We start from the raw sequence: 13495 nt of genomic DNA on the forward strand, positions 1-13495 counted from the left end.
GCACGTATGGGTGTTTGTATGTATGGCCCCGATGTATTACAAGTTGTGAAGGCGTTGCCGTTGTTGTGGAGCGGTAACTATAGTATTAAAAGTTACAGAGGGATCGAACCCAGCGTCTTCCGACGACGAGTCAATTACGCACCCTATCCGCCAGCCCCTCCGCGTCAACATTAGCCAAATGCCTCTTAGTTAAGCCACCTACCCCAATCATCATTGATCCTGTTTACGAATGAATTACACTGACTTGATACACATCCCACTCCCTCGGGCTCTGCTCGTCCAAGCTGCAGTTCATCCCACCAACCCACCAGTGGGATACAGTTACTACCTTTAATCATAAAATATTCAATTAATTCGCCACGAGAGTTAATTTAAGCTAAATTAACCAACTAATACGCAATTCATAAGTGCGTAGTGATGGAGCGATGCCACAGCCCTCTGGTGAGGCGGCGTCAGCTTGACTTTGCGTCAGTCAACAGTTAGGAAGCTAAAGTTGTTTCCTATCACGTGTTATAAATGATATAATTATAACAAACTGACAAACACGTCAAGGAACTAAAGGAAATTAACATTGTTAATTCCAGTTTATAAACAGAGCCTTAAACTCTCAGTGATTATATAATACATCAGAGTTGTCGGGAGTTGGAGGTGGAAGAGGAAGGCTCTTGTGGCGTCCACCTCCCCTGCTGCTGGGCACCTGAATGGCGACCCACCTTGTCGAGGTGAAGTCTGGGGTATGTATAGTATGAGTATGGATAGTATTCATAGGGGGTATGGATAGTATGTCATAGGGGTATGGATAGTATGTCATAGGGGTATGGATAGTATGTCATAGGGGTATGGATAGTATGTCATAGGGGTATGGATAGTATGTCATAGGGGTATGGATAGTATGTCATAGGGGTATGGATAGTATGTCATAGGGGTATGGATAGTATGTCATAGGGGTATGGATAGTATGTCATAGGGGTATGGATAGTATGTCATAGGGGTATGGATAGTATGTCATAGGGGTATGGATAGTATGTCATAGGGGTATGGATAGTATGTCATAGGGGTATGGATAGTATGTCATAGGGGTATGGATAGTATGTCATAGGGGTATGGATAGTATGTCATAGGGGTATGGATAGTATGTCATAGGGGTATGGATAGTATGTCATAGGGGTATGGATAGTATGTCATAGGGGTATGGATAGTATGTCATAGGGGTATGGATAGTATGTCATAGGATAGTATTCATAGGGGTATGGATAGTATGAGGCTGTCTTGCACTGTTACTGCGCCTGGAGAGGGTTCCTGCTCCCCTGCTGCTGCTGCTACTTTTGCTGTTGCTGCTGCTGGTACTGCTGCTGCTTCTGTTGCTGCTGCTGCTGCTGCTGCTTCTGCTGCTGGTACTGCTGGTACTGCTGCTACTGCTGCTGCTCTAATCACCACGACCCAAGACATCTGGCTGTGTCCGCCTCGCCCTTCAGCAACAGCCAAGGCTCACCCGTTCCATACTTATTACTCTCTGTTGCCGCTTGCTGTTTTAGATTCAGCTACTCGGAACGAACTGTCCACGTAGCACGGGCTATAGTGAGCCCGTGATGGAGTTCGGTTATTCGCGATAACCTTGTTACTGTGATATTTGAGTTAAAGTTTTTAAATGGAGGATCTATTACTCTATGTTGATGGGGCCCATAGTGTTTGAGTATAGGGGGGAGGGAAGACAAGGGTGGCAGAGTGTGGTTATAATGGAAACTACTCCATCATCTCACGCAAGGACAATAATCATTAATTCTCGAATAATTCATGATAATTTTGGGGTAATATAAATTTATTTTAAATCTAGCGGGGAAGTTGCCGGCAGGAAGTATGGATCCAGCCAGGCCCCACATGCTGGGCGCTGATTGGCTACATTGTCACCCACATGCTGAGCGCTGATTGGCTACATTGTCACCCCACATGCTGAGCGCTGATTGGCTACATTGTCACCCACATGTTGGGTGTTGATTGGCTACATTGTGACCCACATGCTGGGCGTTGATTGGCCACATTGTCACCCACATGCTGTGCGCTGATTGGCTACATTGTCACCCACATGCTGTGCGCTGATTGGCTACATTGTCACCCACATGCTGTGCGCTGATTGGCTACATTGTCACCCACATGTCCAGACCTGCTTACGCCCCTAACCAGCTCAGCTCCTGAATTATAAATTACAAAATTATTTAGATGATCCACTGATTATATTCACATGGTAAACAATTTTAACTATACAGTACCTAGATTAAACCGAGACTATGTTCAAAAATGCTTTAGATGTTCTAAATGCAATTAATAATAAGATTTCACTAACCAGTGGGAGGTTGTGAAGGAACTAAATACAACTAGAACTGGATAAGCACCTCCAAAGGATACCTGATCAACCAGGCTGTGACTCATACGTCAGGCTGCGAGCAGCCGCGTCTAACAGCCTGGTTGATCAGTCCAGCAACCAGGAGGCCTGGTCGACGACCGGGCCGCGGGGACACTAAGCCCCGGAAGCACCTCAAGGTAACTATTGATACAGTTCACTCTAATGTATAAATGACAATAATAACTTCCTCGCATAATTCCCCACCACCCTCAGGCTATGGTCGTTCGAGCTGAACTTCGGAGAGTTCATTTTTCAACTTCCCTGTACAGTGAAGAAAGACATAAGAAATATTGAGAAGATTGGTGTTAGAATCATTAATCTTACCCTTTCGGTCGTATTCAACAACACATGTTTACAAGAAAGACTGCTATCAAAACATACTACTATATATATATATATATATATATATATATATATATATATATATATATATATATATATATATATATATATATATATATATATATATATATATATATATATGACAATGTCAGACCACGAAGGAAAAATGAAACAGGAAATTTCCTTAAGTACTTTCGTATATTAAATACATCTTCAGAAGGTCGATGTATTTAATATACGAAAGTACTTAAGGAAATTTCCTGTTTCATTTTTCCTTCGTGGTCTGACATTGTCACATTCTTAATCACGTGTTTATTTTCGTGATATACACTCATATATATATATATATATATATATATATATATATATATATATATATATATATATATATATATATATATATATATATATATATATATATTTATATATATATATATATATATATATATATATATATATATGTCTCTTTGAGTCCTTCATCGCGCGGTATTCCTGATATAAACTCTCTCATTGCCCCTATTGCTTCTCTTGTGTTATTCCAACCTACCGCCTCTTCATCCCTTTCATGAGGCACATGTGTGTGTGAGAGAGAGAGAGGAAGAGATATCCAAGGCTTTGAGAGAACAGTTGCTATCCGCCAGATGGCTACGAGGCAGAACACCAATGAGCCTGGCTGGCATGTGTGTGGGTGTGTGTGTGGCCGAGGCATGGGTGCGCCAGCCCACACACACACCAGCTACCCATTGGTCAGTGAACAAACCAGATGGCTCTAGTTCAGCTGGATTATAATATGAGGCTGTCTTGCACTGTTACTGCGCCTGTTGTTAATTCAAGTACTGTTGTCATTGCTATGCCCACTACTGTTCTTGCTACTGTTGTCACTACTAGGCCTTCAGTAGTGATAACAGCATACCACCAATATATGGTGTTTCACCAGTATATATATTTTACCACTCAAATTGTAAGTTACATGGTTTACAGGTCGTGTCTCAAAGTAAGTTTGATTTACACAGCTGTACATCTGGTCAGTCAAGCCAGCAACAGCGTTACGAGTTTTCCAAGTTGTTAAAAGTATCTGATCCTGTTACATTCAGAAGAGTCACGTTAACTCTTCCACTGAGAGCTGCTGGTAGCCTTTATGCTTTTTGTTGTGACGTGTTGACTCAGTCACGCAGGAGCTGCGAATCCATGCTGTTGTTGCTGCTCTGCTAATATGGATCTCATGATATCATTTTAGTGGATATATTTGGATATCATAATATTTGCACAACAGGAGGATGTTATTCGCTGTTTTTTCGCTGCGTCTAAGACCCGCCTGTTTTGCAAAGTGTTTTTTGTTGCTTTTGCTAAAAAACTATTTTTTTTAGTAGGTTTCATTATAAATCTGTTATACCTCGTCATTATAAGATGACGCCTTCTACATCACCACTACGACGCCTTCTACATCACCACTAGACGACAACTTTTACACAACCACCACTACGACGCCTTCTACCTCACAACCACCACTACGACGCCTTCTACCTCACAACTACCACTACGACGCCTTCTACGCACTTCTTCCGCATCCCCCAGCCAACATATATAAGAAATCTCGCTGGAGAAAAGAAAGGTCGAAGCTTGCTAGAGGGGAACTTACCAAGGTCCTCCTCCCAGTAGTACCGGATCACCCGGGGTTGTCGTGGTGGTGTGGGCCTGCGGGCATCAAGCCCGAATACCCTTAATGCTCAAGCACAAGCCAGAAAAGCCTGACTCCAGACCTGGAGCCAGATTCACGAAGCAGTTACGCAAGCACTTACGAACCTGTACATCTTTTATCGATCTTCTGAGGCTTTGTTTACAATTATTAAACAGTTAATGAGCTCCGAAGAACCAGGAGGCTCTTTATAACAATAACAACAGTTGATTGGCAAGTTTTCATGCTTATAAACTGTTTAATAAATGTAAACAAAGCCGTCAAAGATTCAGGAAAGATGTACACGTTCGTAAGTGCTTGCGTAAGTGCTTTGTGAATCTGGCCCCTAGCTTGGAGAAATGAAAACATCTCGAGCTGAATATACCGCCCATATAGTCCCCTGGCATCGCGGGTCATGGCTGATATATGCCCCGCTGCTCGAGTGCATCATACCAATGCTATAGTGACCGCGGAGATATTGATCAGGCGAATGTTTTGACTTTCAATTTGATGTTACGAAAGCCGCTTGGTTTGACCCCTTAGAGTATACCAAACACACATTAGATTCATCTGTAACTTTCCAAAATTCTTTGCAATATTAACTTGGATTTTGGCTGCAAATTGTTGTTTTTTTGTTTATGGTAAAGGATAACATAAAACTGCATGAGGGGTTACTGTATTAAAATGGTTTTATTTTGATAATTGATGTATTAGTAAAATTAATAAGCGTACTGTATTGACATGTCATAAAAATGACCCGTCCATAGAAAATGAGACTGACATGACAGGAGGGCAGACTAGGACATTTTCAATATTAAGTAGTAATTACAACACCTGTTGATTGTGTGAAGGTCGTGCTGTGGGTCTTGCAGGGTGATGGGGGGAGGGGATGGGGCTTAGGGCGTACCATAGGACTGGCTGGGGATCTGCGGGAAAGCACGAAGAGAGGAGGCTGCACCAGTACCTCCAAGACCTAATCCAGTTTGGCCTCCAAAGCTTCCAGTTTGGCCTCCAAAGCTTCCAGTTTGGCCTCCAAAGCTTCCAGTTTGGCCTCCAAAGCTTCCAGGTTGGCCTCCAAAGCTTCCAGGTTGGCCTCCAAAGCTAGAGGTGCCAAAGCCAGCCCCGGAAGAGCTCCCGAATCTTCCAGTTGATCCACCTCCGAAGCTTCCCAGGCTTCCTGCTGATGATCCTCTAATTCCTACAGCCCGCGAGCCACTGTAGCCTGTTTGTGAGCCAGCGAAGCTTCCAACTTGTCTACCATCGAAGCTTCCGTCATTTCCAAACGCTCCTCGACCAACTCCAGCAGCAGCGGCGGCGGCGTCCTCGTGACGAGCCTTCTCGATCTGGGCGATGGCGTGGGCGGGAAGAGGCGGGGGCGTGGGCAGCAGGGGGGACTCCACGCGGAAGCCTCCCTCATCAGCGATGAAGTTGAAGGTTGCAGGGGTTCCATCAGGATAAGTAAATCTGGAATGCATGAAATTGCAAATTAGGTTATTAACCAGCAATTGTCGGTCATTTATCTGTGTTTCATATCATTCAGGACGAAGGAGAGCTACTTACGACCATCCTCCTTGGGTTGCCACGGCGCCAGTCGGGCCCTGGGGGATGCCTTGCTCGTGACGACTGGTGCCGTCAGCAGTCTCGTAGGCGAAGCTGTATGACCCAGTGACATCAGGCTGTTGGCGGTCGTCCCTCAGGATGGGCACAACAGGACGTGATTGGCTGTGCCCTCCAGCGATGGCGCTACCGATGCCGCCTGAAGTCCTCAGCCCTACACCAGGAGAAACTCCGAATCCTGCAATAGAAGACTGCCCGCCGATGCCTGAAGTTCCGAATCTCCCGGTTGTTCCACTGCCCAAGCCTCTGGCAGATGTTGCTCTAATACCTGTAGAGGAACCGCCAAATGCTCCACCTGTGCCAGTGAGGAACCCTCCAGAGGATAAGCCTCTAGTGGCTGAATCTCCGTATACTCCACTCTCTTGTCCTCCAAAAGATAATCCTCTACTACTAACAGCTGAACCTCCAAATGCCCCACTCGTTCTTGTGTCAAATCCTCCAGAAGATAATCCTGAGCCTCCAAATGCTCGACTACCGAACCGTCCAGCAGATGAACCTGTAATACCCGTTGTAGAACCTTCAAATCCACCGCTATCTCTAATCCCGAATCCTCCGGGAGATAATCCGCTAGCAAGCACACCTGAACCTCCAAAGGCTCCACCTACTCCGGAGCCTCGAAAGCCTCCTCCTGTCTCGCCGAAACCTCCAACACCAAGTCCTCCTCCTCCGGCGCTGAAGCTGGGACTTGGGGTCACGTTATATCTGTACTGCGGGGCTGCGGACGCCGCAGCCACCGCCACACACAACATCACCGCCTGCGGGAGGAGAAATAATTCCATATGAGCGAGTTACGTATAAGTTTCAGATGTGTTGAAAAGAATCTAGTTAAGAGCCTTAAAAGGTAAGCCATCAACTCTTTATCAAGTTCGTTATCTGTATCATATCATTCGTTATCTGTCTTTTTCTTAGATATGATATCTTAGATATCAAAAATATGATGATACAATGTATATTAATTATGATTATACTGGATTCTGACACATATATACAGACACTCAAGCATATACACATATATACCTTTAAACATACGTATATACATATGCTTAGACACACAGATATACAGATGATCAAATATACTCAAATATTAACATACACACGGTCAAACTTACGCCCAAAAATATAAGTTCATAAAGAAGCTTAAACATAAGACACATACACACGCCACGCACACACACACACACACACACACACACACACACACACACACACACACACACACACACACACACACACACACACACACACACACACACACACACTCACACACACATATACACATAATGGACACCCTCGCTAATAAAGAGGCGTAAAAAATTGCTTCATCATTATTTAAAAATTCTACCAAAAGAAAGAAAGCTAGAGAGAAAGAGAGAGAAAGAGAGAGAGAGAGAGAGAGAGAGAGAGAGAGAGAGAGAGAGAGAGAGAGAGAGAGAGAGAGAGAGAGAGGCAATATACTCACTGTAAAATAAACAATTCACTTGAATTAGCCAAAAATCACTCAAAAAAGTCACAAAAGAAAACGAGCTTACCAGTGATATATGAACGAACTCACCACAATGCCTTCCACCTAATTGGAGGATTTTCAGGTTAGTGTCACACTATACATGTTAACGATCATTATGTTGTAACGATGACCCTATCTGGCTCTTGCCTAGTTAGTGCCAGGGTTAATTCAGGTGCTTGGAATGGCCTGGAGTGCCTCTTTAGTGCAGTAGCTCGCGTTATGTAGGGGTGACGCTGCTACCACACCCTACAGACTTACCGATAGCATCCTCTTATGGCTGGGGAGTCGGATTGAATGTTGAGTCCCGTCCGCCCTGACCGCCTTATATACGGCCCCCCTCCGCCCCAGTGCTGGACTCCCCTGAAGACCCCTTTCACTCCCGCCCCCTTCAGTCATGCTCCTCACGAGGGTGGACCTTCGGAAGAGAGGGAGGGGTAAGGAAGGAGGAAATGAGCGGGTCGTAAGGAATTAGAATGGGAAGGGCCGTCGTTGGACTCTTGTGTGACGACGTCGGGCCGTCGTGGACCCTAAAGTGACGACGTTTCAGGCCGTCGTGGACCCTTAGCAAGTGAAGACGCCAGCTTGGGAAAGAGACGGGCGGACAGCAAAAACAAAGATTGGAGAAGGGGGTTTGATTATAGGGTCTGGTGTTCGATAATGAGATCCCGATGCTCGATGGGAAGGTCAATGGGTATGTATAGCTTGTGTTCATCGTCCAGGTGCTGGCGTTGATTTGTTGTGGGGGGTAAATGAATTATTAATGTTTGTTAAGTCCGAGTGTAAGATCTTTTGGAAGGTCTGCGGATGACATTGGGCCCTTCTCTACTGCGTGTTTCATAGCGCGGTCTCACATAGTCGGTTGTATTTGGTGGTGAGTTGTGTTGCTTTTATGTTGTGATGTGAGGCACTGTGGTGTGTTGTGTGGTGTTATGTGATGTGTTGTGGTGTAACGTATTGTTGTGTGGTGTTATGTGATGTGTTGTGGTGTAACGTATTGTTGTGTGGTGTTTTCTTTTGGGCTTCTGAGCTGTGATGTGCTATAAGGGCTGTAACGTGTTGCGTTGTGCTATAGAGTGTTATGTAACAATACCTGCGTTGTATTATACAGTGTCCTATGCAAATCTGAATGCTGTATTTTGTACACTGCCGCTGCAAGATACAGGAATACAATGTGCAGTTTCCGGTCCTGTATTTGCAACCTTCGGAGCTCATCCTTGCGCTGGTCAACAGTATTCAGCCTTAACCTGTTCGCTGCTCCTGAACCTGAACCCGTGACACCACTATTGACTTACACTCGAGTCCTCAAACACTCACACAAGAACGGGTTCAAGGGAGAGGGACTCGTGGTACGCCGCTGATAGCTCCTCGCTCTCAGAACGCATGGATAAACACAGCTGTAGAAATGGTCTTGATCTCTGTTATACAACTCCCCTTTTTATTCCATGGAATTACAACCATAAATATATTTGGAGAGTCACAATGATGTGGCTGAAATGTGTAACTTATCACGCACATGTGAAATGGAAGTGATGGCGTTTCAGGCTGTCGTGGAGCGTTATGTGACGACGTTTCGGCCTGTTGTGGACCCATATGTGACGACGTTTCGGGCCGTCGTGGACCCTTATGTGACGACGTTTCGGCCTGTTGTGGACCCATATGTGACGACGTTTCGGCCTGTTGTGGACCCATATGTGACGACGTTTCAGGCTGTCGTGGACCCTTATGTGACGACGTTTCAGGCTGTCGTGGACCCTTATGTGACGACGTTTCGGTCCGTGGTGGACCCTTATGTGACGACGTTTCGGTCCGTGGTGGACCCTTATGTGACGACGTTTCGGTCCGTGGTGGACCCTTATGTGACGACGTTTCGGTCCGTGGTGGACCCTTATGTGACGACGTTTCGGGCTGTCGTGGACCCTTGTGACGTTTCGGTCCGTGGTGGACCCTTATGTGACGACATTTCAGGCCGTCGTGGACCCTTGTGACGTTTCGGTTCGTCGTAGACTCTTATGTGACGACATTTCAGGCCGTCGTGGACCCTTATCAAGTAGCGGACGAACCGGAACGTTGTTACTTTCATATCTTCTCATATGTGTGTGGGTCGGGTTACTACTCGGCTGGAACAATACCTAGAGCTTCGTGGGTCATGTTGCCTGGTAATGTGTTTCACAACCCACAACAATATAGCATCACACAAGTTTATTTGTCACAAGTTGTTTTGATCATGTGTGTGTATTTTTGGGCGGGTTTTAGGTGATCGTATCTCTCAGATGTCTTTCACATTGATATTGGTGGCAGAGAGCCCTGGACAATGGTGGCAGAGAGTCCTGGACAATGGTGGCAGAGAGCCTTGGACAATGGTGGCAGAGAGCCTTGGACAATGGTGGCAGAGAGCCCTGGACAATGGTGGCAGAGAGCCTTGGACAATGGTGGCAGAGAGCCCTGGACAATGGTGGCAGAGAGCCTTGGACAATGGTGGCAGAGAGCCCTGGACAATGGTGGCAGAGAGCCCTGGACAATGGTGGCAGAGAGCCCTGGACAATGGTGGCAGAGAGCCTTGGACAATGGTGGCAGAGAGCCCTGGACAATGGTGGCAGAGAGCCCTGGACAATGGTGGCAGAGAGCCTTGGACAATGGTGGCAGAGAATTCTGGGCAATTTTCTGTATATTTGATCAACAACGGGAGGCATATGGCCAGTTTCCTCTCTCACAAAGACTGAAATAAAACGATCCTAAACACCTTCATTATCTTTAAGACGACCTAAATGTTTTCAATAGTCCGGTCCGCTCTCTCTCTCTCTCTCTCTCTCTCTCTCTCTCTCTCTCTCTCTCTCTCTCTCTCTCTCTCTCTCTCTCTCTCTCTCTCTCTCTCTCTCTCTCTCTCACCTTGGCTTGACACACCTGAAATGCCTTCGGGAATTGTCTTTGCTTTCAGTGCTATTCTCGAACTCCATAATTCTGTTTTTGTTTTCACAACCTTACTTGTAAAATGCATTTGTCAATCGTTTAGTTACGCCTTTGTCCACCGAGGCACTTTTCCGCTTCTTGGCCAGCTTGTAGACGAGTCCTCCTGCGTAGGGCATTGTGTCCAACGAGTTATGGCAGTCTTGGACGTAAACAACATTTACACTCTGTTCTTCGTTTGAGTGCGTGCGCACGTTCATGTACTCACCTAATTGTACTTACCTAATTGTGCTTGCGGGGGGGGGGGTTGAGCTCTGGCTCTTTGGTCCCGCCTCTCAGCCGTCAATGTACAGGTTCCTGAGCCTATTGGGTTGTGTGTGTGTGTGTGTGTGTGTGTGTTATTGTGTGTGTGTGTGTGTGTGTTATTGTGTGTGTGTGTGTGTGTGTGTGTTATTGTGTGTGTGTGTGTGTGTGTGTGTTATTGTGTGTGTGTGTGTGCTTGCCTAACAGTGACGACGGGGAAATGAGGGTCTACCTCTTGATGCCCCGCCTATTAACCTTGTTGTACCTGTTGCGTTATAATTGACCTATTCTGAGGTGGTCTGGGCTTGTGCGTGTGGATAATTACCTAAGTGTAATTACACAGGATGAGAGCTACGCTCGTGGTGGCCCGTCTTGTGTACAATCTTTGTCATACGACGCCTTGATGGTGTTGACATCCACCGTCTTTATCTCTCTTAAAGTGTTCCAACCTTCTTGAGGTTATCTTGAGATGATATCGGGGCTTTAGTGTCCCCGCGGCCCGGTCCTCGACCAGGCCTCCACCCCCAGGAAGCAGCCCGTGACAGCTGACTAACACCCAGGTACCTATTTTACTGCTAGGTAACAGGGGTATAGGGTGAAAGAAACTCTGCCCATTGTTTCTCGCCGGCGCCTGGGATCGAACCCAGGACCACAGGATCACAAGTCCAGCGTGCTGTCCGCTCGGCCAACCGGCTCCCCTTCTACCAGTTCTGTTCGGAATTGAGAAATTTCGCATATTTCGGAACATCTGTTGGTATTCCCCCTAGTTGTGCTTGCGCAGGTTGAGCTTCGGCTCTTCGGTCCCGACTTTCAACTGTCAATCACTTGGTCTACAGGTTCCTGAGCCTACTAGACTGTATTATATCTATTTTTGAAAATATGTATGGAATCTGCCTCCACCACATCACTGTCTAATGCATTTGTTAACTACTTCGATATTGGGACAATTCTTTCTAATGTCTCTGTGGCTCATTTGGGTACTCAGTTTCCACCTGTGTCCCCTTGTTCTCCTTATCAACTTTCCATCGTCATTGAACAAACAAGTTTGAATTGTCAGCTATGTCATTTAAGCATATTAGCAATTGTGAGGAGTCCCAGCGGTGATCCCATTGGGACTACACCAGCATCCTTTTCCCTTCATTTGTATTAGGAAATTTCTCATTCAATTCAGTATTTTACCAGTCACTTGGGCTTGGTTCCTTAGGAGTCACGTACGTGGGACGATTTTGCTCTGTCTGACAGTCTAATACCAAGTAGTTTGTCCAATCTTCCAGTTCTTCTCTGATCTCGGTCTTTCTCTAACAGCACTGTAATAGTTTTATTAGGCATGGATTATTTTATTAAGTTTATAGTTCTCTCTCTCTCTCTCTCTCTCTCTCTCTCTCTCTCTCTCTCTCTCTCTCTCTCTCTCTCTCTCTCTCTCTCTCTCTCTCTCTCTCTCTCTCTCTCTCTATCTCTCTCTCTCTCTCTCTCTCTCTCCCTCCCTCTCTCTCTCTCTCTCTCTCTCTCTCTCTCTCTCTCTCTCTCTCTCTCTCTCTCTCTCTCTCTCTCTCTCTCTCTCTCTCTCTCTCTCTCTCTCTCTCTCTCAATGTGTTGTAATCCTTTTCTTTCTAGCACTTTGCAAGGTATACTTGTTAGGGACATGAATCTGTAGATGTCTGTTCCCCTTCTGGTGTATTCCCATGACATGTGTTTCTTGCCTGCCACCACCAGTGTCTCCAGTGATGCACTGGAAATCAACTGTGGTTTTCACTGGATCTCCGGAGCTTCTTTAGTATCCATGGTGAGATTCTGTCAGGTACCAGAGCCTTTGTTTTCGTCAGGCACCTGGAAGCTGTGTGGGCTGTCATTTCATAACTTCACTTTGAAAATATCTTGCTCGTCAAACCTTGAGAAACTCTGTCTTTTAAGGTGAAAAGGAATGTATAATTTCTCGAAGGTATAGGCTGAGAAATTGACAAAGACAAAAGATGTACAATGAAGGAGGCAAGCGAGAGTGAGAATCCTCATGAACAACATGAAGATTAAGACGTGGAATACTTAGGTGATTGAGACCGGCGTTGTGAATTCAACTCATTCACTGCCATACAGGAAGATCACTGCAGCGATGAATACCTTCTAACTTAACAACTCACTGCTTCTGTTTAGTGAATACTTGCCTGAAAGTCTCTGTGTGTTAGTGACTTTGAGACTTCTACAGTTAATTACGAACATCTGTATCGCTACACTTTTAAGAAGACTTATGCATAGGGCCAAACCTAGCCCCTGAGGAAGTCATTATCAACATAACGTCTTCAAGCATCTAGAAAAAGAGGAAATCAGAACACATTGTACAACCTACGTAAGACGATCTACTGAGTATGCAGCTTCGGCAAAGGATAAGACTTAAAACAAATACGAGTGTAAAAAGCAGAAAGATATGAGTGTCTGAAGGTCCTCAGCTCCACCACTCTCGAGAAGACAGAACACAGAAGACATTTAACAACTTTCAAGATGTTAAATGTCAATTAGAGAGTGAAGAGACAATGTTCAAGTTGAGGAGCAGAGGAAATCTGGGAACCAGATTCACGAAGCAGTTACGCAAGTACTTACGAACGTGTATATCTTTCCTCAATCTCTGACGGCTTTGGTTACATTTATTAAACAGTTTACAATCATGAAAACTTCCCAATCAACTGTTGTTATTGTTATAAACAGCCTCCTGGTGCTTCGGAGCTCATTAACTGTTTAATAATTGTAAACAGAGTCG

At 45.4% G+C, this 13495-nt stretch overlaps 1 protein-coding gene across 1 annotated transcript; it reads right to left on the bottom strand.

Annotated features, from left to right (window-relative positions):
- Positions 1-5084: 5084 nt before the first annotated feature.
- LOC123746308 (pupal cuticle protein 36) lies at positions 5085-7829 on the bottom strand. The gene is made up of 3 exons (XM_045727697.2): positions 7798-7829; positions 5979-6790; positions 5085-5882 (listed from the first exon to the last, which is right to left on the bottom strand). Exons 1-3 carry the CDS (start codon positions 7804-7806, stop codon positions 5315-5317), a joined length of 1389 nt encoding a protein of 462 aa, XP_045583653.1. The 5' UTR covers positions 7807-7829; the 3' UTR covers positions 5085-5314.
- Positions 7830-13495: the final 5666 nt, after the last annotated feature.

The sequence above is a fragment of the Procambarus clarkii genome, chromosome 80 (assembly GCF_040958095.1).
Source record: "Procambarus clarkii isolate CNS0578487 chromosome 80, FALCON_Pclarkii_2.0, whole genome shotgun sequence".
Taxonomy (NCBI): Eukaryota; Metazoa; Arthropoda; class Malacostraca; order Decapoda; family Cambaridae; genus Procambarus; species Procambarus clarkii.